At 41.4% G+C, this 25,357-nt stretch overlaps 2 protein-coding genes across 8 annotated transcripts in view; one reads left to right on the top strand and one right to left on the bottom strand.

Moving 5' to 3' along the window:
* LUZP1 (leucine zipper protein 1) overlaps positions 1-8,227 on the top strand; it is a 67,553-nt gene extending 59,326 nt beyond the window's left edge. For all 7 annotated transcript variants that reach the window (XM_081961859.1, XM_081961863.1, XM_081961861.1 and 4 more), the window contains exons 3-4: positions 584-756; positions 2,039-8,227. In XM_081961859.1, the coding sequence (XP_081817985.1) occupies positions 584-745 (162 nt within the window). In that variant the 3' untranslated portion in view covers positions 746-756; positions 2,039-8,227. The remainder of the gene's footprint in view (positions 1-583; positions 757-2,038) is intronic.
* A 1,333-nt stretch (positions 8,228-9,560) lies between these two features.
* The window catches only part of KDM1A (lysine demethylase 1A), a 28,978-nt gene continuing 13,181 nt past the window's right edge, over positions 9,561-25,357 (bottom strand). The window contains exons 4-20 of the mRNA XM_081961866.1: positions 24,361-24,494; positions 22,426-22,504; positions 20,829-20,921; positions 19,954-20,060; positions 19,514-19,595; positions 18,795-18,889; positions 18,185-18,327; positions 17,734-17,824; positions 17,172-17,306; positions 16,962-17,035; positions 16,250-16,361; positions 15,196-15,328; positions 14,271-14,458; positions 13,913-14,027; positions 13,151-13,278; positions 11,996-12,142; positions 9,561-10,150 (exon numbers count right to left, since the gene is read on the bottom strand). Of these exons, the coding sequence (XP_081817992.1) occupies positions 9,965-10,150; positions 11,996-12,142; positions 13,151-13,278; positions 13,913-14,027; positions 14,271-14,458; positions 15,196-15,328; positions 16,250-16,361; positions 16,962-17,035; positions 17,172-17,306; positions 17,734-17,824; positions 18,185-18,327; positions 18,795-18,889; positions 19,514-19,595; positions 19,954-20,060; positions 20,829-20,921; positions 22,426-22,504; positions 24,361-24,494 (2,042 nt within the window). The 3' untranslated portion in view covers positions 9,561-9,964. The remainder of the gene's footprint in view (positions 10,151-11,995; positions 12,143-13,150; positions 13,279-13,912; positions 14,028-14,270; positions 14,459-15,195; positions 15,329-16,249; positions 16,362-16,961; positions 17,036-17,171; positions 17,307-17,733; positions 17,825-18,184; positions 18,328-18,794; positions 18,890-19,513; positions 19,596-19,953; positions 20,061-20,828; positions 20,922-22,425; positions 22,505-24,360; positions 24,495-25,357) is intronic.

Here is a 25,357-nt window from a genome sequence, read left to right as displayed (position 1 = left end):
GCTAGGCTCTCAGTCCCTGATGCTTAGGACTGACTTTTCTGGATGCGGGTGAAGCAGTTTGGCTGAGCAAAACGGCCATCAGATGCAGATTTTTTTCCTGGCAAGGAGGGGAAGGGAGATCTGAGCCTGGTTGTCTCCTCTTCTCACCCCCAACCCCCCACTTTGCTCATGGAACCAGAAAGTGGCAATTAAAACACGTGTAAAGGGGCAGGTTTTTTTTGAAAGGAGCCAAAGTTTTGAATGTTTGAAGGAATTTAGATCTTGTAATGCAACGCCCTCTGCTGGCATCAGCCTGAAAGTCTTTTTAATATATAAAAATTTGTTTTTATCGTTTGCAGTGGTACTAAGCATGACAACAATGTTAGTCGAGGATTTTTTTCTCATAAAACTACAGTGATTGACTTAACAACTTTAGCAAAAAAGGTCGTCAAATGGGGCGAACTCACTCAACAAATGTTTTTGCTTGGCAACAGACATTTTGGGCTAAACGTGTATGTCGTACGTCGAGGATTATCTGTACAGGCGACTCCCAAGGGGCTGCTTTGTTAAAAGTTCTTTCCTCTTCTCCTGCTTTTTGGTACAGGACGACAAAGATTTTGCTCCCAGGAGGAAAGCATACAGCTCCTCCGAGCAACTGACGCCGAGGAAGAGGCCAGAGGCCAAGCCGGAACTGCCCCGCCAACCTCCGAGCAGCAGGGCTGAGGAACGGAGACGGTGGTCCAGAGACCACTCGGAAGCCCACTGAAGTGGCTGAGGGTAAGGCACAGGTTGAACCTTTTTCTTTGCTTCGTTCTGTCTTTTTGTTCAGGGCAGCCCAGATGGTGTCCCTTTCTCTTCCTTCTCCCCACAACAACCTTGCAAGTTGGATTGGGAAGGAAGACTATCTCAAATCACGTGAAGTATTGGCATAAAATCCTTAGTAAGACCACACTTAGAATACTGCGTCCAGTTTTGGTCACCACCTTACAAGAAAAATATGTTGAGACTTTGGAAAAAGTGCAGAGAAGAGCAACTAAGACAGGGGTGTCCAAACTTGGGAACTTTAAGACTTGTGGACTTCAACTCCCAGAATTCCCCATGCTGGCTGGGGAATTCTGGGAGTTGAAGTCCACAAGTCTTAAAGTTCCCAAGTTTGGACACTCCTGCCTTAGGTTGAACAAGTTCCGTAAGGACAAAGGCAAAATGGACTGCTAAATTGGCCACGCCCACCCAGTCACATGACCACATAGCCATGCCCACCCAGCCAGTCCGGCCTCCCAAAAGTGTGAGGGACTATGAATTGGTCCCCTGTTCAAAATGTTTGAGGACCCCTGCTTAAGGACATATTGATGGAGCTCAGACATACATAAATCATATGAATCTACATGAAAATGTCCTGGATTAAAATTTCTACATATGGAAACTACTGTGAGGTTTCCATGCTGGGCCTTGCACAATTGTCCCTCAAGACTGTTTAATATATGGCTTTAAAAAGAGACTTAGACTAACTTTATTGTCATGTTGAATGTGTACTAATCAGCATACATTAAAATGAAATTACATTGCATGCAGCTCTCAAGTTTCAGACCTTCATATGTAGCATTTGAATTGGCCTGTATATACAGAATGGAGGTTTTTTGTGTGGAAGAAAGAAAGCCACTTAATGGCCTCCTGAGGTTCTTGAATAGATTCACCTCAGAAAGTAGGTTTGAGGTTTTGTCCAACGTGACTGAAGTAGAGTATCCAAGGCAGCAAACACAACTCATACTACTCCTTTTTATTTTCCCTACAACAACAACCACCTTGTGAAGTGGGTTGGACTGAAGGAGAATGACTGGCCAAAGTCACCCAGCTGGCTTTTATTCCTAGGGTGAGACTAGAACTCGCAGTCTCCTGGTGATTGACCCAAAGTCACCCAGATGGCTTTCATGCCTAAGGCGTAACTAGAACTCCCAGTCTCCTGGTTTCTAGGCCAGCATCTTAACTATTAAACCAGACTAGCTCTAAAACTGACGTTTGATGTTGTCCTTTCTTTCTCTCTCTCTCTCCGTATCCCCAGCTTATTTCCTGTTGCAGTTTGCATGACTTCCAGACCTGGAACGCCATCTTCCTCCTGCTGCTGCTGATGCCAGTCCACCATGGGGGGTGAGGGACTGGTTCGGTGCCTGACCTTTTACCCCCTTTCAGTGCTCAAGTACTCTCCCTCTTCCACACACACACCCCAAACAAAAAAACCACCCCAACCCCAGATGGACTTTTCTTTTAACGATGGCTTTGCGTTCTCCTTCTCCTCCACAAAGGAGGATGTGGAGACTTTGCTCAGGGGAATCCCACTCCGGGACTTTTACCGAGCGCGAATCAGCTGGCAACTGCTTGGAAGCATTCAAGAACTTTGGACATTTGGCTTGGGTGTTTATTGACTCCATTCCCGGAGCAGCTTTTGGTTTGGTTTGACTTGAAAGTCCCATGGAAAACCACTTTGGACCTGAGTCTGCTGGTCCTCAGCTTTGGAGAGCCATTGACCTGACACCTCGTGGCCACAGCTCTTGAAGAATGGCCTAGTGGGGTTCATGGGCCATTGCTTCCCTGTAGCAGCATCTCTTCTTCCTCCTCCTCCTCCTCCTCGCTCACACTGCAACAGTTTGGCCTCTCGTACTGATGTTTGATTGAACCATCCAGAGAAGCAATAAATTGAGATGCATCTCCTCCACCGTCTCCTGCTCCACCGGCAGGGACTGGAGCAGTTTGTGGGTTCTCTTTGGCCTCAAAACAGCTGCTTCCTTTCTTGTTGGCACAGCACACTCCTTGCAAACCCAGCCAGATTTGAGGGGGTCATACAATGACAAATCTCATCGGCAATCCTCCCGCTCTGCTCCCAATCAAATTGCACCCTGATCCTAAGGGACCAGCATGCTCGGCGAGGCTATTCTAACGTCACTTGAACCGAGCCCTAGAAGACTCAAGTGTGGCCGGCAGTTGGAGGTGTCGGGTTTGTCCAGCACCTTGGCACATCCTTGGGGGGAGGGGAGGGACATATTCCTTTATTTCTGCTACCTCACCACTTGCTTGGACAGAAGGACCAGCTTGGATCCTCCGGAGACCCAGCGGCTGCCCTCTTCCTCCCTCTGAAACAGCAAAAACCGAACTTGGTTCACACAATCATCCCCGCCCTCGCAGGTCTGTTTTTCATCGTATTCTGTGCGTCTTGTTCAGATGCTGCTCCATTGTAAGAACTCTTACCTGCCTCTGCCCCTGTTTTGCCAAGGTGGGACTCCAAAAACTGATCAGAATTAGCTGCTCTTCCCTTTTCTAAAGGAATCTCTCTCATGCGCATGTACAATCATGCCGAGCACTGGAATGGTGAGAACCAATCCAGAGGTTCTCTAGAGCATGTGAGCTGTGAGTTGTCATTCACACTCGCAAGTAACACCCTCTCCAGCCTCCAGCTGTTTGACAAAGAGATGGGTTCCAAGAGTTAATTAAAAATGCAATTATTATGGCAGCCACCAGTCCATGGGACTCAGGTGACAATAATGGGTCGAGGGAGGAGTATCAGCCAGTGGGTTACTGAGTCTGCTCACCTGCACACCTCCCTCACCTGCTACTACCTGCAAAGCCTCTGCGTTATCTGGATAGCTGGGAGGAAACGGGAAGTTTTGAGGTGCAAGAATCTATGGGTACCTTGTTTCTCCTGTTCCTGTGTTCTCCTGCAAGTTGTTTCATCCACACATTGGGTAGCAAACATGGAGTTGATGTTCTTGGCGTTGAAAACCAGGTTTAAATTCAGACTTGGTCATTTTCTCCCCCCCTACCGTCCCCAGGAAGGCTCTGCCATTCCTTTCCTTCTGCTGTCTTTCTGCTTCAGATGGATAGTAGCTGGCTTTCTGGGGGGAAGAGGGGAGAATTGTATCAGCCCCATCATCCACCTCCTCACCGTCAACCATCGCACACCATCAGCTTCTCACTGTCAACCATCACCTACTGTCACCATCCACCATCTATCTCTTCCTCTAAAATCATTGGAAGGGTGTCTGGTGTTGGGCCTCAGGATGTAGCATGTGCGCTTCAACCAGATTTGCCTCCCTCTAAGCCAGTGCTTCTCAAATATGAGGATGTTACCCAGAACTGAGCAAGACTGGTTTTTCCTTTGGGCAACAAGGCATGACCCCATGAACCAATCAGAATAGGGACATTAAAATTGACTTAGATTGTGACGTGTACTGAAATATATTCGAAAAATCTCCCAAAGCATTCCTTATTAAGATGAAGGTTGATAAAATTACAATTGGCAATTGGCTGAAATGATCGTTCAGTGATCATTGTTTGTATAATACTGGTAGTTCTCGAGTTACGACCATTCATTCAGTGACAGTTTGAAGTTACAATGGTGCTGGAGGAAGGGAGTTACAACAGGCCCCCAAAAGTTCGTTAAGGCTTTTTGAGAAGCAGTTTTGGGTAATGAAGGAAAATGTTTGGGAGCCCTGCTCTAAGCAGGGGTCTCCAAACTTGGGAACTTTAAGACTTGTGGACTTCAACTCCCAGAAATCCTTAGCCAGCACGGCTAGTTGAGGGATTCTGGGAGCTGGAAGTCCATAAGTCTTAAAATTGCCAAGTTTGGAGACCCCTGCTCCCTATTCAACCACATAGAAGAGGAAATCCCATTGGAATATCTTGGCTCAAGAGAAAAGAACCCACATCTCCATGGGTCTTTTTCATAGATAAGTACATTGTGTTCCTTGCCATCTTACTCCCACCGAATGAGAGTTTAATGAAAAGTTTGGACTTCCTGTGGCAGCCATGCCTGGAGTCGTTAGCATGTTAAGACTTACAGAAAGAGGAGATTATAGCCAGAGGATGCTGCATGTACCACGTTCTGCTTTAAGTCCAACCAAGATTTGAATAACACAATCAGACTTCTTTTAAAAAGTCATGCACAACCGGAAACGGGGAAACAGCCCCCCCCCCGCCCCCCGGTCATGGGAAGACCACCAGTGTTGTAATTTCCTTCATTGCTGTTGAAAAAGCAGCCTTTTAGGTACCCTTTGTGGGTTTCAACACGAACCAGGTTCTGGAACCACGAAGGGCATTTATAACTTTACCTTGTAATATTTTGAACCTAAACTGATGCTCCTCGAGGAAGTGGTTCGTTTCTCGCTTTTTGCATGCCACGTTTTCTGTAGCGCAAGAGGAATAAAAGGAGATGCAAGGGTTTTTGGTTTCTGTTGCAAAAGGTCTAGGAAGCCTAAGGCACGTCAAGGAATCTGCTAACACTTCAGGTGTGAATCTGAGGCAACCTACTGCTGGTTTGGCTTATAAAAGGTTGCCAGTGCTGGTTCTTATAGCAAAATAAAGGGAAATCTGGGGAGGAAGTTAAAAGACCGAATGCCTTCCTTCCAAAATGACGTTTCTACGCTTTGTATTTGCATAACCAGGGTTACTTCAGTGGGATAAAGGCAATTCTGAAGCCATACATCCCATCCCTACTAAGTTACCAGCTCAGCCTTTGATGGAGTACCACCAAAAGAGTGGTTACCCAGTTTTGCCCCTAATAAGCCTTTATTTCACGCTCCAGCACTTTTTGGATGCTTGTCATAACGCAACACTATTTTTATTCTCCATTGTGTGGGTGGGTAGGGAAATGAAGAAAAAAAACACCTTAAATCGATTTGTGTCCGTTGACGGGTGCCAAGTTTACATGAAAGTCTTATTTGGTCTGTGTGGTAAACCAACCTGTAGTAGCCATTTTAATGAGTATTTTAATTTTATTTTTTGGGCGTGCTTTGTGTGCCTGATCTAGTAATAAGATGAGGCTTGTGGATTAATCCCAAAATTAGGATGCTTTTTTTTAAAAAAAGTTTTTTAAAAAAACTCCCCCCCCCCCCCAAAAGCCATTCCACCATGAATTTAAAAAAGCACTTTAGCGTATGATACATGATCTAAACCGTTCCATTCTTCTTGATCTCAGGCTACTTGAAAATTAAACCTGCAATGATTCTGCTGCTATTTGAGCCATTCCTTCAATTGGGTCAGAGATGCTGCAGTGCCCAGGGATGGGTGGGTGAGGGGGAATTGCAGCGTTTAACTCCTACAGGGTGTTTAAATTCCTTCCTAAAGCATGTTCCTTTTAGACATGGAATTTCAGGTGTTACTGTTCCTCAGTCAGCTAACCTTGTAGGCTAATGGGGTCGTTTTTCATTTCTTCCTCATCAACTGTAGCCCCACTAGAGACTTCGCGAAGTCAATTATGCAAAGCTTAGCACCATTTAGTGGCGTGTAAAGCTCAATTAATCTTAAACTTGACGCAGGGTTGGTTGGTTTTTCGGTGTTGTTGTGATCCAAGTCTTTTTGGGTAGTTCAGGGATTTTCAATTTTTTTCAGCGATTTTCTAAAAACAATGCATGCTTTTTTTGTGAGGTCCTCTCCCAATAATTGATTCAACTTGAGGGTAGACGTCAGCAAGAAAGAAATGTTCCGCTTACTTTGAATTATTGTCAGACAGCATATCAGAGGCAGTCATAAACTGCAGTGTATAGAGAAAGGGAAGAGCAAATTTTAATCTGTCTACCTGTGCTAGTCTGATTGTTAAATAGATTATAACTCTTTTCTCTAAAAAGATGTGAATCCTTTCCTTACTGGGCTGGCCCAACTCCCTGGATTAAATTACCCCTGGATTAAATTACAGTTCAATGCATTGTCCAAATGCAGAAAATAGCTTAATTTGGGAACCAGTTTCAACGTGTTGATGTCATTTTACTATGACATGCAAACACAGCCCCTGAAAGGGTTATTAACTCAGCAAGGCAGAGACAATCTCTTTCCCCCCTCTAAGATTACTTCAGTTAACTTCTCAGAACTCCGTAGCTTTCTACAGAATTTCTGCAGTTTTTCACTTTCTACAGAGGAAGGGAAAAACAGCATGTCTTCCAGCTAACTTGTCCAAGCCCCAGTATAAATGTTCTGTATACCACTAGTAGAGACTCTTCTCATTTCTTCATCCTTTCCTAGCTCTATCAAGTTGCCAACAGCCTATCACAGGTCTGGCTCAGCCGAGAGGAACATCTTTTTTCTCCACTACCCCTTTATTTTGGGGGTTGTGGGGTATGATCAGTTTCTGTTTCTTAGGCCTTAGAACAGGATTGTCCAATCTTGGCAACTTTTAAGACCTGTGGACTTCAACTCCCAGAATTCCGCAGCCAGCTGTGCATAGCTCATTGGGGAATTCTGGGAGTTGAAGTCCATAGGTCTTACAAGTGGTCACGTTTGGACGCACTCCTACCTTAGAATATACTTGAACAGCTGGGAAGAAGAGTAGGTTTTTCTGAGAACGGTTTGGGACATAAGTCTGTCCTTGTTTTCTTCTGCTCTCTGTATTTACAAAATCCACTGAATTGATAGCTACCATATTCATCCTTATTAGGGATTTGTGGGGCAGGGCAGAAATGTATTTCCCCTAATTAAATATGAATGCCTTGTCTTCGTTGTTATATATCAGGGAATCGACTTTCCATTCTCAGTTTTGCAATTCCCCATCAATCATCTGATATTAAACTAGATGTAGAGCAATAAATAATCCTTATTGCCAGAGAGGGGAAGGAGGACTATTCAGTGAAGGGCTCTGTAAAATCGGGATTACAAACCCTACGGAATAGCTGACCCTGCGGTGCAATAAGAGCCGATTGTATTTGGGAACACAAGGGAGGGTTTCATGAAGATTGGCTCAGCTTGCACACTTTTAACGAAAAACAACTGTAAAGTGTATTTGTAAATATTTTGCCAATGTTTGGGGTGAATTAATTAATTTGTGTTTTAAACTGTAAGATGTAACTACCATAGGGAATCCCCCCCCTTCCCGATACTGAAAAATTGTGGGTTTTTTTTTTTAAAGGAACAAAAACTAATGCACCATTGTAAATTGTATTTGATGCACGTGAATTTTCTTCTTCTCTTTCTTTAAACTCGAGAAACTTAAAAACATGCAGCAGCTTCTCCCAACCAGGAGATCAGGAGACTTGCGCTTCTTAACAAGGACGTGACCGCCTTCTTGCTCCTTTCCTATCACTTGCTGAAGCAACATTGCAGCTCTGGTGGAGAGCCAGGCACCTTGTTGACCAAATCAGAGCTTTGTGCGCACGAACTCCCAAACTTCATGAGACTGTATGCAAGCCGCTGCCAGCCAGAGTAGAAAGCGCTCAGCATACTTCGCTTCGTCCTTCCGTGTGCCATTAAGAGGCAAGACTGATCTAGTGGTAAGACGCTGACATCCGAGTGCCAAGAACTTAGGGTTTTAGCCATAGGGTCGGTCAGAAAGACCCCCCCCCCCCGCATGTATGCAGCAGAAGGGCAGTGCCCCTGGAGCACTGAAATGATGCCCCTTCCCTTGCCCACTCACATTTATGTAATGGGGAGGCTGCGTTTTGCTGCTTTAGTTAAAAGCCCAACTTGATCGCCAACGAAGGAAAAGAGCAGGGAGAGACTGCTGTGCAGAAGTTCTCCCCTCCTTTTGTCTTCTTGGTTAGAGACCAAAGGAATTACTTCGTTTTTTGTTTTTGTTTTGTGGCTGTTGGAAGCCCCAAATCCGCCTTCCATACCTGCACAAAGGGAGAGGCATGTTGGTCTTCCTGCCGTATGAAACACTTGAGAATCTTTCAACTTCTGTGGAATGTATTTTTAAGAGATGAAAATATATTTTTTCTATTTGCTAATGTCAGGACGGGGTGGAAAAGGGACTGCAGAAGCCAGACAATGTTATGTGTTCTAAGGCAGGTGGGCATCGCCTGCCTTCTATTCCTTTTCAGGTGAAGAAAAAAAAAATGCAAGTGCAATTTAAGCCCACGATTATCTCGAGCGCCTCACCTCCCAGCCCGCCAAACGCTCAGCCAATGACCGGCACTATCCAGGTCACGCTCCCCCTGACCCACAAGGAAGCACTAGAGTACAAGCATGCTGGCTGGGAAAGGCTCCCCATTCGTTCACTTCCCAAACTCGCCTATGCACTGGACAGCAGGCAGTGGGAACCTGCCAGTTACACAGAGCAACGAGTCTGCATGCTATGTTTAAATACATTTCTTTTGTCCGCATGTTATCTTCTGACTAATGCTATCTGTTCTGCAGTACATAATCAATAAAATTATTTGTATGTTAATGCAACTTGTGAGGCAGAAAAGTCCTTTTGCTTCATCCACAGGAAAGAAAATCCAGCCACTTCCACGCAACAGATTGTGATGCGTTAACAATGGGATGGATCACAAAGTGTATCACGGTGATTGCGAAGCCTGCACCTCACCTCACTCTTCTGAGTAGGTCCATAGTTGAACTTTAAAAAAAAAAATTTAAACCAAGAAGAGAGACCCAATAGAAGAGGCTATTTGTAGCTCAAGGTTGAACTGTGGGGCCCTTGGTGCTCTCTGAGCTTGTTTTCTTGCAGACGTTTCACTACCCAACTGGGTAATATTATCAGTGCTCATTGGATAAAGAAATGTTTGCAAGAAAACAACCAAACTCAGAGAGCACCAAGGACCCCACAAAACAATAGTATGCCATACTCAAACAAACAAACAAACAAACAAAAAAGAACACATTGGGAGTTTAAAAAAAAATTAGAAAGATTTATTTTTGCTTTCTAAGCCAAATCCATGTAAAACGAACTTACCTTAATTACTAACAGCTATCTTACAAGTACTCTAAACCATAGGAAGAAAGTTAACCAAAGCCACATATGTACCTAAAATGTTCCAACGAGAAAGAGAGAGTTTATTTTCTGAGTAGTATGAACACTACTCTGGTGGGCCTGAATTGGGCTGGCAAATCAAGAGCAGCATTTTCAAACAATGGATATCTTCGAAGGGCTTCTCCGTTGGGTCAGATGTTTTCCAACCTCTTGATTAAGCCCTCCAACTGGTAGTGCTACAGAACACAATTCCACTTGCTTGTAACAGTTCACACCAAGGATTCTGAGCCCACGGCACTGTTTCTAGCATTGGCATCTTCACATAGGAGGTGTCTGTTGTGCTGTTGCCGCAGGGGTCGTTTGGCGAGGGAGAGTGTACATCGCACCAAGAAACTGGTCTGCAATACGCCCAGCTTCTCTCAGGCCACTTAGCAGCGCTCCGTGAACTGTCGCTGGGTAGTTACGAATTGTATGTTCTCCAGCGAAGAAGAGACGAGGAATTGGCTGGAGGAGGGGAAAAAGAGCAGTGGGCAATGACTTGAGATCTTCTGAGGAAGGTAATGGGACCTTGGTAAAATAAAGATGGCGAGGCAGTTTTGTTTTTAATGAGGTCCTCGGAAAAGGAAACTGGATGGGAGAATGATTTGTAAATTTTGCAGAAGCAGCAATTACAGTTGCAAAGTTGTGTCACACATTTATTTCACAGATGAAGAGGGCAAAGGAAAATAACATAATGTTCCTCTGATACAAAAACAAGAATTTAAATTTAGCAAATGATAATGGTGAACCTCAAAACATGTTGAGATCAAAAACTTTTTAAAGCATGGTTGGAGGATATGGGGACTCATAACCAACTTCCAAACCAAGTAACAAACATCATCCTCCATAGGATGCCATGCATTCAGCCTGCCATCTTCCTTCTGGAGTTTACCCAGAGCCCTACACCAAAACCTTACATTCTACATCAGTCTAGCTAGCCTGGTGTTTTTCAACTTTGGCAGCTTGAAGATGCATGGACTTCAATTCCCAGAATTCCCCAGCCAGCAAGCATGCTAGCTGGAAAATTATTGAAGTTTAACTTCACGTATCTTAAAGTCAAAAAGGTTGAGAAACATTGGTTTTCTAGCCACTTTATGTAATTGACAGTTACAAATCATGAAAGCTGATGCCAGTTAATAAAATTTTGTTAGTTGGAAAAGATGCCACTAAATATCTGATTTTTCTGCCATCATTAACAGCACTCCTACAGAGCCCCCTTGTGAGTACAATCTCTTTCTTTGTTCCCACATGGCATAATTCCTTGACTCCTTAATGCCCGCGTTCATTCAATTCTGCCCCCTTACTTAACAAAACACAGTTGCAATAACACAGCTGTTTATCGTGATGGCCCAATCCACCCAGTATAAGGCAATGGCTGGGTTTTCCCCAGCATGCAGAATTACCCAATTCTCTTATCTTCTAGTCGAGTGTGTTGTGAGAATTGGGTTGATATGGTTGCAGAGCGGGGTCCAGGTGACTTCTATGGACAACGCAACCCTAAGTTTGGTTGCATTTATTAATATGAACTCAAACATAGTTATGGTTCGAAGAGGGGGAAGTTGATCCAAGGACTCAAGTAGAAAACAGTAGACTTACAAGCCTTCATTTAGTGACCAAAGTTACAAAAACACTCCAAAAAGTGACATATCTGTTTTTCACATGACGGTTGCAGCATTCCCATGGTCTGGGCCCTTGGCAACTGGCGTGTATTTATGATAATTACACTCCGTTTTGGTGTTCAACCTCTGTGACCTCCCCAGTTGGTTTCCGACATGCAAAGTCAATGGAGGAAACCAGATTCGCTTAATGACCACATGGTTCACTAACAATTGCAGTGACGCACTGAATTATGTCATAAAATGGGGGGAAAGCGACCAATAAATTTGATAAATAGAAGGAATCACTGCCTTGGCTTAGCAGTGGAAATTTGGGGCTCAGTTGTGGTCCTATGTCAGGGGTGTCCAAACTTGGGAACTTTAAGACTTGTGGACTACAACTCCCAGAATTCTGGGAGTTGAAGTCCACAAGTCTTAAAGTTCCCAAGTTTGGACACCCCTGTCCTATGTCAAGGGCTATGTGGGCTCTCTTGGAGAAAAACTGAGGTAAAACCATAAAGGCAACTTCACCCCCCCCGCCCTTTTCAAGGCAACTATTAGAAACGTAAAGAAGCAAACCATCTGTTTCAAAGAAGTAAAACACCTCATTGGAAGGGCCAGAATTAAGCCAAAGTCGCTGGCTTCCTTATGCTAGTAACATCCTAGCAACGTATGGTTAAACTTGGCTGTTCTTCAAAGGATGTTTTAGACTCACCTGGGGAGCTCCTGGAATGGCTGGTCCAGGAGTAATTGGCTGAGCCATCAAGTCATAATCATTTCCTGAAGAACCAGCTGCTACATAGGAATAAGAGCCTCGGGCCCACGGATCAGCCCGCCATCGAGATACCACCGTCTCTTTGGGCTGAGAAAGAAGCAGAAGAGAAATTCAATGGGAACACTGCCAAAGTAAGGTTTTTATGAAGTCCTTGGGATAAGGGTTGGGTGGGAATGTATGAAGAGGCAAATCAAGCTTACAACAAAATGTAAAAGCCTTGCAAGCAGCAAACACCTGAAAACCTCTGATGTTCCTACACAAAAGGTTTAAGATTGCTTAACATCCAAAAAAGGACAAGCAAAGGGGAGATTTCTGTCAACGCATCTCCTTCACAAAGAATCCAAAATGGAAAGAGACATTTGCCAAGCCATAATCATGGGCTGTTAGGATTTTTCACTTTCCTCTTGCACTAAAGCCTCAAAACCCATCAGATTAACAATACACAGCAATGAGGATGGCATTAAATCATTTAAAATATGGACTATCCCACAATCATAACTTTTCTTTAGATCCATAAAACATGAAGCAGAGAAGAGAATTCCCAGCCCTGGAGAACTCTTTATACTTGATAGCAGAGGGTGGTGAAATAAAAAAGAACTTTTTCGAACCAGTCCCTGTCTGTCTTAAATTATGCATCCCAGAAGATTAAGGCTACGCAAAGTTGACTATGTTGATGAAAACAGCCCCTTTTCCAAATTCATCAGGTTTAGTAGCAGCCCCTTTCTAGTTTGGTAGATTTGCTTCACAAAGGATATGCACCACAGTGGCACAGTGGTTAAAGTGCGGTATTGCAGGCTACTTCTGCTGACTGCCTGCAGTTCAGCAACTCAAATCTCATCAGACTCAAGGTTGACTCAGCCTTCCATCCTTCTGAGGTGGGTAAAATGAGGAGCCAGATTGTTGGGGGTCATAGGCTGACTCTGAAAACCGCTTAGAGAGGGCTGTAAAGCGGTATATAAGTCTAAGTGCTATTGCTATATCCCTTGAAGGAAACTGCAGGGCTTTGCTATGATGGACAGACAGGGAACCATGTAGGCAAAAGGCTTCTAAGCTACGCATCACACAGAACTTCCTGCATTATAAAGGATGTGATACCTGTGGGACAGCACTGCTGCCAAAAATGCCCTTGAGGATAGCAAGGCAGCGTCCAACAATGACATCATCGCTGATGTTCTCCATAATTCCTGCTGCTTCTCCTGCCACCAAAGCCAGAAGGATCGGTGCTGTTTAGGGAAAGAGGTTTATGGGGCATTAACAGAGAGCAAGTCCAAGAGGTATTAGCTCCACCCACCTTGTGAATGTTTGCAAACAGACGAGAAATGAAAGAGACATGTAAATGGTTGAAGTTAAGGTGGTCTTATGATGATGCCGAATAGGCCAATGATTTGAAAGTGGCTAAATTTAGATCTATTTTGTTCAATCAGGTTTGTCCCAAAAAAGAAAGAGGTTTAAGAAAAGCTCTCATACTATGCTGAAAGCGCATGCTGAAACATTGGCCAACATTGGTGTTTCCAGTTATGGAGATTCAGGGAGCCCATGAGAGTTATTCAGGGATCAAGGAACCATTTTTCGCTTAATATAGTTCTGTTTCTTTCCTTTGAGGTCCAGGCAACCTGAAGACCTCCCTTGCATCTCCTAAATTTACTGCCACTTCCAACTTTTCCAGGTTTGCAGGCTCCAGAGTTCTTAAAAACGAAGCTCAACAATTTTGTATTCAATCTTTAAACAGATATCAGTGTTTAATATTTGATGTACTTTGAGCACTTAGTTTACAATCGCAGTATAGGACCTTGTGTATTCAGGGATTCCAGTTTGCTCCTTGGAACATGAGAGTGTTACACGCCTTCACACAACTACCTTTGTAAAGATTCCAAAACAGGAAAAGCTCTCCTCTGCTGGCTGTTGTACTGCCAACATGGCCAAACAAATTCACACTCGGATCCCAAAACACACGATCAAAACATAGAACAACCTATTAAGTAAAGGAGGAAAATATTAATGCCAATTAAAGTATTCCTACTTGAGGAATTTAAGTGGTTTAACAGATGACAGAATTTCAAAAAAAAGTATGCCTTTTTTATTCTTGCAGAAAATACTTCAGGCATTGATAAGGGCATTTTGCCTTTTTCACAGAGTAAGACCGCATGCAGTCACGCTGACCATCCACGAGTTGACCAGTTTTGCTAATTAACAGTCTTTGTGCTTTTCATGTTACCTTGTTAAGGTTTCCAAATCCCATTCTCTGTACAGCTGATGTCTTCCATTCTGGAAGAGGAGGAACAAACTGGACTGCTGGAGGCTGCTGCTTTAGCACTCCCAAAGGAAGGGTACACAACACGGCGTCACACTTATAAATAAAAGTCTGACTAGTAGAACGAGTATTGACAGCTATCACTTCACATCCTAGTGAAAGAATGGAGAGAAAAGAGGCTGTCATGAGGAAATGATGGAGAGAGAATAAATGGCTGAATTAAGTGCCTACTGTAAGTAACTGTTTTCTGTTCACTGCTTCTAAAAATTAAATGGATTTGAAACCTACCAGTTCTCAATGCCATGATTTCCATCTAGAGTTCTTTTAGTTGACAATTTTTCCATGTGATTTGGTCAATACAACACTGGCACTGCAGAGATTTAAACCTGATTTGTTTCAGCCAAAATGTTTGGAACCAGATTGTCCTTCTCTAAAACCACTTCAGAAGTTTTATTATTTTCTACTAATTCTACCTCTCTTATTTTCTACTAAGCTTTCTATACTGCCAAGCAAGTGCACCATATTTTGCCTGCGCATCTTGACTTCCTGTTCAAATGAGTTGGCCTGTTTCAGACCTCTTACTTTTTGCTTATACTTACTGGTTCTCCATAAATACGAATACTTTGGTGCTATTAAAATATTAATTTTGCATCCATACTTTCAACCATTATCCGACCGTTCCCTTATTGCATTTATTTATTTTGGGAGATCCATGGGAAAACAGGTTTGTAAATCAGTTTTGCACCCATAGAAAATACAACCTCTGAGCACTGACAAATTGTGGGTGAACATGTGTTCAAATCCAGCCAGGGCTCTTGGTTGAAGACAATACCAAAAGAGGCATTTGAGCCAACAGGATAATCAGAGGGAACTCTTAGTTTTTGCTTACCTGAAGCAGTATAGCGAACCTGCCGAACGGCTGTATTCAGTTTGATATCTAATCCTTCTGCCAGAGCCACAGGCACGCAAGAATAGCCATTCCTCACAGTCAGGTGACTGCCTGTGAATTCAAAATCATCATCCTGAAATGGGGAGAAGATTTAGGAAACCCATCAGTACAAAGCATTTGCAACAAGTAATTTCTCCCTCATATTGATTCATGTTCTCTAAGGGCAAAGGAAGTGAATAATTTCCATGGGTGACAGGCCAAAAGGATATTGCTTGAGTATAGGCAGCAAATGGGAAAAGAAGTCCATCTATTTGTTGTTACACAAAGTCCTGGTCAAACTTTCTCCAACCTTGAGTCTCTTAATATTCAGAAATTGTAGGGCTGCCCAATTAAATCCCTCCTCCCCTAGCTTTCCATCATTAAGGGCAGGGGTCGCCAAACTTGTCAACTTTAAGACTTGTGGACTTCAACTCCCAGAATTCTCCAGGCAGCAGAGAATTCTGGGAGTTGAAGTCCACAAGTCTTAAAGTTGCTAAGTTTGAAGACTTCTGATTAAGAGCATAGTCGTTCCTGTTTTGGCAAACAAGAGAGTGATTCTACTTGTCTTCTCTTCCCCTCCATGCTCTTTTTAAATTTTGTACTCCCCTGTAAAAAATTCAGAAGTATTTATCAAGTAAATTATAGTATTCGTCACTTGATGTTTTTTTCTGAATAATCCTGGTGTCATTAATTTGAATTTGCTGATGGAGAATAGCTCTGTTGGGCTACGACAATAGCTCTTCAGGCCAGTTACAGTTAATGTTTCAAAGTCATCATAGTATTTATTTTTCTACTTTTCCTTTTGGATTGCTTGTGCAAGATTAGTTCAACTTAGTGCAGCACATGTAGACTCGTGGCTGAGTTTTCTGAATTTTAGCTTTAGCCATGTTACTCGCTGTATCACTTGTGCTGTTCAATGGAGAAGAATGCTTCGATTTCCCTGACATTTGTGTTTATTCATTTATCCCCATTGAAATTTTAGTAATGGGGAGGGGGAGAGGGAGAGAATAGTTACCTGGTCCCAATGCTTCAATGACAAAGTGGAAAGTGGTGTGGCATTTGCAAATTCAAGATTTGCAAAATGCCAATCGAGAATCTGCCTGTCCCTTGATGATAAATACACATCGCTGCACATTTTTGAGAGGAAACAAAACAAAACACTGAGTATATGCTCTCATCATTTTTCTTCCTTAGATGTTTAACAGTGTTACTTAAATTTCCTGCACCCAAAGCTAGTCTAAAAAACATTCTTAATTATTTTGCAAGGCAATAGAGATTAATCTGTAGGTTGTAAATAAAAGGATTGGGCATAAAATGATTATGTAACTGAATGATTATTAAACGAGGCAACTGCTAAAAGAGGGCCACTGATATTAAAAATTTATTCTTTATGAATTAGTATGAATAATACTGGCAAGAAATCTGAGTACTGGATTAGTTCTTCATTGCTATTCCCTAGCAAGCTGACCATGTAGGAGAGAATTTTACAGGAGTTCTCACATGAGATAAAAATCAATTTTTAAAATCTAATTCATTCCATTTGAATTGAAGTACAAACTTCTTCTCCGAAGGAATCTACAACTTTTCTGATTGCATTTATCGGCATTATAATTAAAGCACAATTTATGAATGTAGATTAAAGGTCAATGTAGTCTTTCTTTGCAATTAGTTCATTGATCTACTTGATCATCAACATAAAACATCCGGTCTCTTTCCTAAGATTTTACCTTGGAGGATTTGCTTCTAGTTCCTGGAGCTTCTCTTCCAGTTTTCCTTGCGTTTCGGCTAGCTCATCGTACTCCTAATCACAAAATAAAGTAAGGAGACAAATATGTAGATGGTTACTAAAAGGCAATATTTGTAGGAAGTGCTTAAGTGTACAAAACAGGGTAAATTAAATTAGACATTTCAATAATAGCCAATTAGACCCTCCATACCTTACAAAGAGCAGTAAGATCTCTGTGTTTGCTCTTCACAAGGAATTCTGCAGTAATATCTCGAGGTGGTTTTACTTCTGAGGCTTCTTTGTATTGTTGGTGAAGCTCTTTTATTTTCTCTTTCAAGTTTACCATCTGTAACAGGGAGGAAAATCATTGGCCAATGAAGAGAAGCAAAGCATTTCCTGACCTCTGCAGAATTTAAAGGAAAAGGATAGCATTTTAAAAAATTAAATCTTAATTTTTTTTAACGGAAGCCAAATACAAATAAAAACTGACGATACAAAAGCATTTACTTACTGAAGCCCATTTTTTAATGCACTGATTAATCTGCATTCAGAAATACTAGGACTGTGAATACTTCGAAGATGATTTCAAAGAAAGTACTTTGGATTTTGCACAAGTAGAGGCACAAAAACATCTGGCTTTTTTTTTTTAAGTAACCAAACTTTTTTGGAGTTCCATGAAAAAAAGCTGTGGCTTCTTTATAATTTGGATTAAAGCAACTCCTTAAAAAGCAAGTCAACTTTTTTCAAAGTCATGCATCAAAAACAATGCTAACCTTGTTAAGGAGATCTTTAAGTTCTTCCTGAGTTTTTACTATCTTCTTCCAATGTTCTATCTGTTCATCCTTGACATGCTTTTCCTGTAATCTGTGGAAAGGAAAGAAGTCAGCAGCTGCCACAGACCTTTAGCAAAGATGCTGCTATAGTTCAGTGAGGAAAAATACACGGAAACATCTTCCCACGCCAATTCTCTCCAGAGCGTGCAAGACGTTGGGTCTTCAATTTTCTCAAGATAGGAAAAAAAGAGTGCAATAAAATGAAACAGAAAAAGCTAATGAACTATGGAGGCGTAAAAAGGAGGGATTTGATGCTGTTTATCAGCACCTAAGCCATAATGTGCTGTGTGCAGGGATGTAATGCACAGGGCCGCCACCACCACATGGATGCATTTGGATGGAGACTTTAACACTTGGCACGTCACTTGACGTGACATTTAGCGTTACTTACTGTATGACAACTTCCAGGGCCTGGCCAAGAGAAACAGGCTTGTTGTTGAGGACATTGAAGTCCAGCTGGTGACTGAGGTATGAGGTAGCTTCTAGCAAACGGTTGAACTCTTGCTCTACCATTTCATCTTTTTCCTTTGGAACCTGTGGGTTAGCAAGGGGAAGTAAACAGGTGCAGACAGTTCACAATGGAGACGTTCAATGAAGCCCTTAGCCTAAAAGTACATTTTCCATATAATGAGCATTTCAAACCCTGCCAGAAGCTTATTTTGAGTACTCGTTCAGGAGAGAATTACTTGCGTAAGATTTAACTTCTGTTTTATGACTAAATAATCACTGAGGTTCAAAAAGTTACTATGGCCCAGCCATTTCCAACATCAGACTTAATGGATGAGCTCCTAAAATGCATGTGATGTGAGAATAACATTTAATTCAAACTTAAACATTATCAGGGAAAATATTTCCTCTTTGCATGCAACATGGAAATTTAGGGAGGAGAGTTTAACACTGGAAACCACCTTGGCAAAGACTTTTGCACCGAGTCAACAGATCACAGTATTTTCAACTAAACTATTCCCTTAATACTGCTTTCCAAGAATAACTAGACTTACCGCTTGTCCATTGGCTTCATAAAGTGGACATTTTTGTTTTATTTTGGCCAATTCCATGTTTACTTGCTTGCTTACCACAGCCATTGGATTTCCACCTGCAAAAGATTTTATACAGAGAAAAAAACATAAATTTAGCAAAACAAGGGCTCCAAATCTGGAAGGATCTAGAGCTATAATGATCAAAGCTAAGCATTTAATCAAAAGTTAGATAATAAGGTATGTTGTATACTGGGCAGGAAGTGGCATACTCATCTCTTCCTTAAGCTTTTTTGCACAGTTTTTTTCCTAAAAGAGAACAGATTAATTTAATATTTCCTAAACCAGAACATTCTAGGTGTGCCAAGTTACAACTCTTAGCATCCCAGCCAGGATGCCCAATGGTCTGACAAATGCAAAGGAAATGGGGTTGTAGAAAACATGGGCTAAGCTGCAATACATTCTGAGCTTTATTCAAATTATCTGGCCCAAAAGGAGAGACTTTGCAATCAAGATGTTCATTTCTTATTGGGAAGATCTATTATTATATAGAACAGATGTGAAAGTGAGCGAGCTCTAAGGTCACAAGACTGAGAAGAAAGAACAAGGAAAGAGAAAGTTAGAAAGAGTCAACTTCTAATTCTGTGTGAAAAAACACAATAACCAAAACCTAGAGATTGTATTTTGCACAAGCATGTGTATGTGGAAATTGAATTCAGACACATTTTCAAGGTAAGACTCACCAAGTCCTGTTACTACCATGGCTCCTAAATCTGCAACGTAGTTTCCTTTGCGGAAAGTAGCAACCCTGCCACCTACACGATCCTTTAAAAAAACAAAAAGCACATGGTTTAAGACTGACAACCTCAGGGTTCTCACTGTAAACATATCAGTAAGACCTCTGAAATACTACAAAACTTAGGCAAGGAGAAAAACTCATACAATATGTGCTGTTTTAAGGAAGCCTCATTCTTACGCTTCTGCAAAAGGCAGGCTCTACATAAATAAAAGGAACTGGAAATTACATAATTAGTATGCAAAATGAAGACCAAGGAAGGGGAACAAAGAATCTTAGTCTCTCTTTTATGCATTGTGAGTCCTTCCAGCCAAGATTAACAGAGAAATTTGGCTTATAAGTGTGTACTTTTTACAAGGTTGACACACTTTGGCATTGCCCACTCACCCGTGCTTCTAGCAGTGTGACATCCATTCCAAAGCTCTGGAGCTGCCGAGCTGCTGCCAACCCAGAAACTCCAGAACCAATGATGATGACCTTGCCAGTCTTCTTAGCTAAAAACATCAAGAAGTGCTATTGCGTTAGGGAGCAAATGAACAGAGACACTAGCTTCTGACTAAAGGAGTGAATACAAACTAAAACACATCATCCTTCCAAAAGGGACAGAGATTTCCAGTAATGCTGATCCTCTGAATGCAATAAAAGCATAATAAAATATAAAATATACCTAACTAAGAACTGAATTCTCCAGCCTGGTAGCCGAGCATTCTGCTGCTCAGCTCAAGCCCAGGAACTGGACATTACCCTGCTCTTTCCTATTGCCATCTGACCACTTCCTGAATTCGAAAGCGATCAACCATGCCGCTTGATCTACTGGGATACTATATTTGTTGTGCTATTTTAAGGTGGGATATCATTGTTGACAGACAAGTGAACCATGTTCAGTGGTTAGAGTTATCAACTCAATAATAGCCTGTCTTTCTTTTAAACTTCAAAGCTTCAGCTATCTACATTGCACTCGGCTGCAATACAGTTTGTCTCATTCGGAGCTACTGATAGGCAAATTTAGCTACATTGTTTTACAAGCAACGATTTAGCATTTAATATAAACTGTGTGCCAAACTATGTTAAAACAAGCATGGCTTAGAAGGATGTGTGAGCACAAACTACTTCCTTGGGAGAAAAAAAAAGAAGAATCTAGAAAAAGCGTTACAGTTTTAGAGCACTGTCTGCACATGTTACAAATCACTTGGCCTTAACTTAAAAGATGAAATGATATATCTTGAAGTTTTTTTTAAAAAAAAAGCAATTTAAGTTCTTACTTGGTAGGGGCTTCACTCTTTTGTAGATGCCAAAATTGATTAAGCCATGCCGTTCCAGGTAGCTATGTACTCGATGGACAAGTACCGTATCACCTACAACAACAAAAATATCTTTTAATGGACATTATGGAGGAGACATATTTGTGTAGGACTTGACAGTGTCACTCCAGTCTTTGTTTCTAATTACACACTTGCTCCACATTAATAGCCGATACAAAGTCCAACAAATAAGGAAGGGTCAGAGGGATTTACCAAGCTAATGAAAAAAAGTGTCATAGTAGCAAAAACCAAGAAACCCTTTTCCCTAAAAATCTCCACAAGCAAATATTTCATAGTCCACCTGTGACTTTTACTTCTTAACACAGCCCTTTTCTCCAGTTGCCATATGTGAAAAGGACACAGGACCCAAAGCAAACAATCAAGGCTTACTGCAATGGTTGTTATATAAACAGTACATACGGAAGGAGACCCCACCGAAGTGAGTCACTCCTGCAAACTACGAAATGGGCTGATATTTATACATTTCAGGAAAGGGGAAAAATGATGCAGGCATAAGTATTCATAAGTATTAGATGATGCAAGCGTACATATTCATAACTAATAGATCTTGGGTTACTTCCTGCCTTTCTACTACCTAATACCAAGCAGAATAATCGTCTTCCTGAGAGAGAAAAAACAGATGAAGAGGAGGCTGCTCATGGTTCTGATGAGTCTTACAACAGACAGGTGTGAGCCAGTTCCAAGGCAATGGCCAATTCTTTAGGTTTCCATTTGGTTTAAATGGTCCCAATTCATCTGAAAACTTACTTGCCCCACACTTGCTAGCACAAAGAGTCTGAAAATGAACTGGTAACACAGTGAAACCTCAAGAAATAGAGACACCCAAAAGGACTGTGATTAGAGTATCTGTGGTATTTATTTATTTGTTACATTTATTAATAATAATAATAATAATAATAAATTTGGATTTATTAGCCGCTCCCTTTCCAAGTAGGACTCGGGGCGGCGTACAATGGAGCATATAACATAAAATACATAACAACACCAAACGTACATACATACACAACACATATACATATACATATTTGCAGCCTCTCTTGCCATGGGGCTATTCTAGGCGGCTTGCGACAATAAAAAGGAAGAAATGAAAAGAGTGCAAACAGAACAGAAGTAATAGAACAATAGACGATGAAAAAGAATTCACCAATATTGAGAATACATTAGTATGAGAGCAAAAACATAGAAGGGGGGATGTAAGAAATGTCTCTGTAAGTTGCAGGCAGTATGAAAAATCTCTTGTTTTGGCACAGAGGTTTTGTAAAATATGGATGAAATAAGTACCATCCTGTATAGAAAGAACAGAAATGGCAGTATGTCACAGCCCAAAGCACAAACATCGGTGGGTAAAAAAGGTAAGAGGCAAAATGGCAGGAGGAAGATACAAAGGAAAAGAGACTGGAACGGAGATGCGACCATATGAAGCATCTTTTCAGCTTCAGTGTTTCTGCTGTTATTATTTTGAGCGCTTTCGATTCCTATCACCACCAGTCAAAGAACTATCTATGACATACTCAAATCCCCCACATCGGCAACTTACTATTATAGGGTGCTTCTAATTGCTGTAGTGTTGCCTCAAAGGTCAGCTGAATCTTTGGGTTATCCAACCAGAGCTGCAACTGTGTTTAATCACACACACAAAATGTTGTTGTCAATATCTAGGCTGACATTAATACAGGTGTTAACAATTTTAAATGTAGAGTTTGCATTGCAATTTTACATGCATTTAACATTAAAGAAAAAAATTAAATATGAGGATCCATCTATACAGGTAGTTCTCGAAGTTATGACCACAATTGAGCCCAAAATTTCTCTTGCTAAGTGAGACATTTGTTAAGTGAGTGAGTTTTGCCCCATTTTGTCACAATTGTTAAGTGACTCACTGCAGTTGTTAAATTAGTAACCCGGTGATCAAGTGAATCTGGCTTTCCCATTGACTTGGCTTGTCAGAAGGTTGCAAAAGGACACCACATGACCCAGGGACACTGCAACCGTCATAAATGAGTCTGTTGCCAAGTGCCTGGATTTTGATCATGTGACCATGAGGATGCTGCAATGGGCATGTGAAAAGCATCCATAAGTCACAAGTTTCAGAGCTGTTGTAACTTTGAATAGTCACTAAATGAATTTTGTCAGTCGAGGGCTATCTGTATTCTTGTAGAATATTAAAAGTGGAAACAAATTGCTCAAGAATAGTCAAGGTTGCAGAAAGTTGTTTCAGGTAGAGCAGGGGTGTCCAAACTTGGGAACTTTAAGACTTGTGGACTTCAACTCCCAGAATTCCCCAGCCAACCATGCTGGCTGGGGAATTCTGGGAGTTGAAGTCCACAAGTCTTAAAGTTCCCAAGTTTGGACACCCCTGAGGTAGAGGTTGCATGTAGCTCACACTGGCAGCAATTCACTTGGCTTTCGAAAACAGAAGAAACCAAATATTCATTGACCTGAACCCATAATCATGCAGTGGAAGAGTTTGAATGGGCTGTGAGCAAGCTCATGTGAACCAAGCCTGCAGAGTTTTGTGACAAATGCACCTCTTCTTTCTCAAAGCAACTGATCAGAAAAGTAATGTATTCATTATATAAGCTGGCACCCTAAACTGAAACTGGAAGAAAAACTAAGACACCCCCCCCCCCCCGCAAAAAAAGGGAAATGCAGACAAGGCATAAGTCCAGGTGGCTAAGAGGAAGTTGTGAGTATCAAAGAAGAGAAAGAAAATATTGGACTTATTTATTTAAACTATCATTAAACCACATTTTAAGCTTACTTGCACCCTTAAAGCACTGTGTCCTTATTACGGAAAATACTTTTTTCTAAGTTGTTTTTGAGCAACCAATTATGAAATCACATCTTCAGCTGAATTTATATAAGTATTTATACCTACTTTTATTGATTTAATAAATAATTTGAGGCAGAAAAAATACCATAATACTCCTTCCTATTTTCCCCACAACAACCTTCTGAGATAAGTTGAACTAAGAGAAAGTAATTGGCCCAAGGATGGCTTTCATGTCGTAAGGCATGACTAGATCTCACAGTCCCTCAGTTTCTAACCTAGAGCCTTAACCAACAGACCAAACTCACTTCCTATTATTAAATAACAGAGCTGTAAGTTTTTCATTTCAAAGTGTTACCAAAACAAGCAAAATTGCCAGCAGAAAATAATTTCAACTCTGTGGAAAAAGAGAGCGAGCACAGAAAATGACTAAAGAGAAGGGAAGTTTTAATGTGTGTGGCTACATCTGTGGAATACGGTTACATACTAAAACATGGCTTTGATTCCCTTGTTTTATGGCTTCTCTTAACAAAGGCCAATTTCTCAGTATGTGCCATCAGAATTCGTATTAAATAAGCTGTTTTATATTGAATCCAGTAAACACAAAAATTACATAGTGCACGCTTGAGAGATCCAAAACTACTTGGAAAACCTTATCATCCTAGGGGAAACAAGTATCTGAGCTTGAAATAATTAGCATACCGTTCGATTTCTGATGTAAAGGAAAACCTTCTGAGTTTGCTGGGGCCCACTGATAATATCTGGAAAACAAGCTGCTTCTTGTGATGTCATTCGATCGTGTGGAAGTCTGCTCTGGAAAGCTGCGCCTTCCACACCTACAATGAAAGAACAAGCATGTGACAAGTATGCAAAAGTACCAGAAACAACAAATCTTGCTACACACACAACGCAAAAACTACAGAAATAGGCAGCCTCGGATGATATATTTTCTTCGCTCTTTCACAGAAAGGACATCTCTTAATGATTATTGACAATACATTCGGAACCCATTTTTAAATACAACTTGTCTTTTTCTTTGAAACTATTTGTTGAGACCTTGGAAAATGCTGCAAGGATAGCTGAGCAATGAAAATCAATTCAATCTCTCAGAGTTTTGTTAATTGAGCTGGATGACAATCCTCCTAAACACTATTCCACTTTTTGGCAAGGGTGCACTTAACCTAGTTTACTTAGAAACAGGGTTATCATCTTATTATAAGTCTTTATTCCAATGTTTGTGACATCGGGAGGCTGGACTGATTTCCATAAAAGTCATATATGTGGTGCCACTGCCTCCAATTCTGCTTTCGTTTTTAGCAACAGCAACAGCACTTATACTTACTGTATATACTGCTTCACAGTGCTTCACAGCCCTCTCTGAGTGGTTTACAGAATCAGCATATTGTCCCCCCGACAATCTGGCTCCTCATTTTACCGATCATGGAAGGATGAAAGGTTGAGTCAACCTTGAGCTGGTCAGAATCAAACTCCTGGCAGTGAGAAGAATTAGCCTGCAATATTGCATTCTAATCACTGCACCACCTTGGCTCTTTCTACTAATAATTCCCTACGTCTCCTGATCTTATAGGACAATTACATATTAGGAAGGCATAGATTTGAGCCTAAAATTATATTGTCTAGCTGCCTATATTTGATCGCATTTGGCCTTGAGAAGACTTCATCGGAGCAAAAGCAAAAG

Source organism: Natrix helvetica (genome assembly GCF_964273705.1).
Source record: "Natrix helvetica genome assembly, chromosome: 9".
In the NCBI taxonomy this organism is placed as follows: domain Eukaryota; kingdom Metazoa; phylum Chordata; class Lepidosauria; order Squamata; family Natricidae; genus Natrix; species Natrix helvetica.
This window is presented reverse-complemented; position numbering and strand designations above follow the sequence as displayed.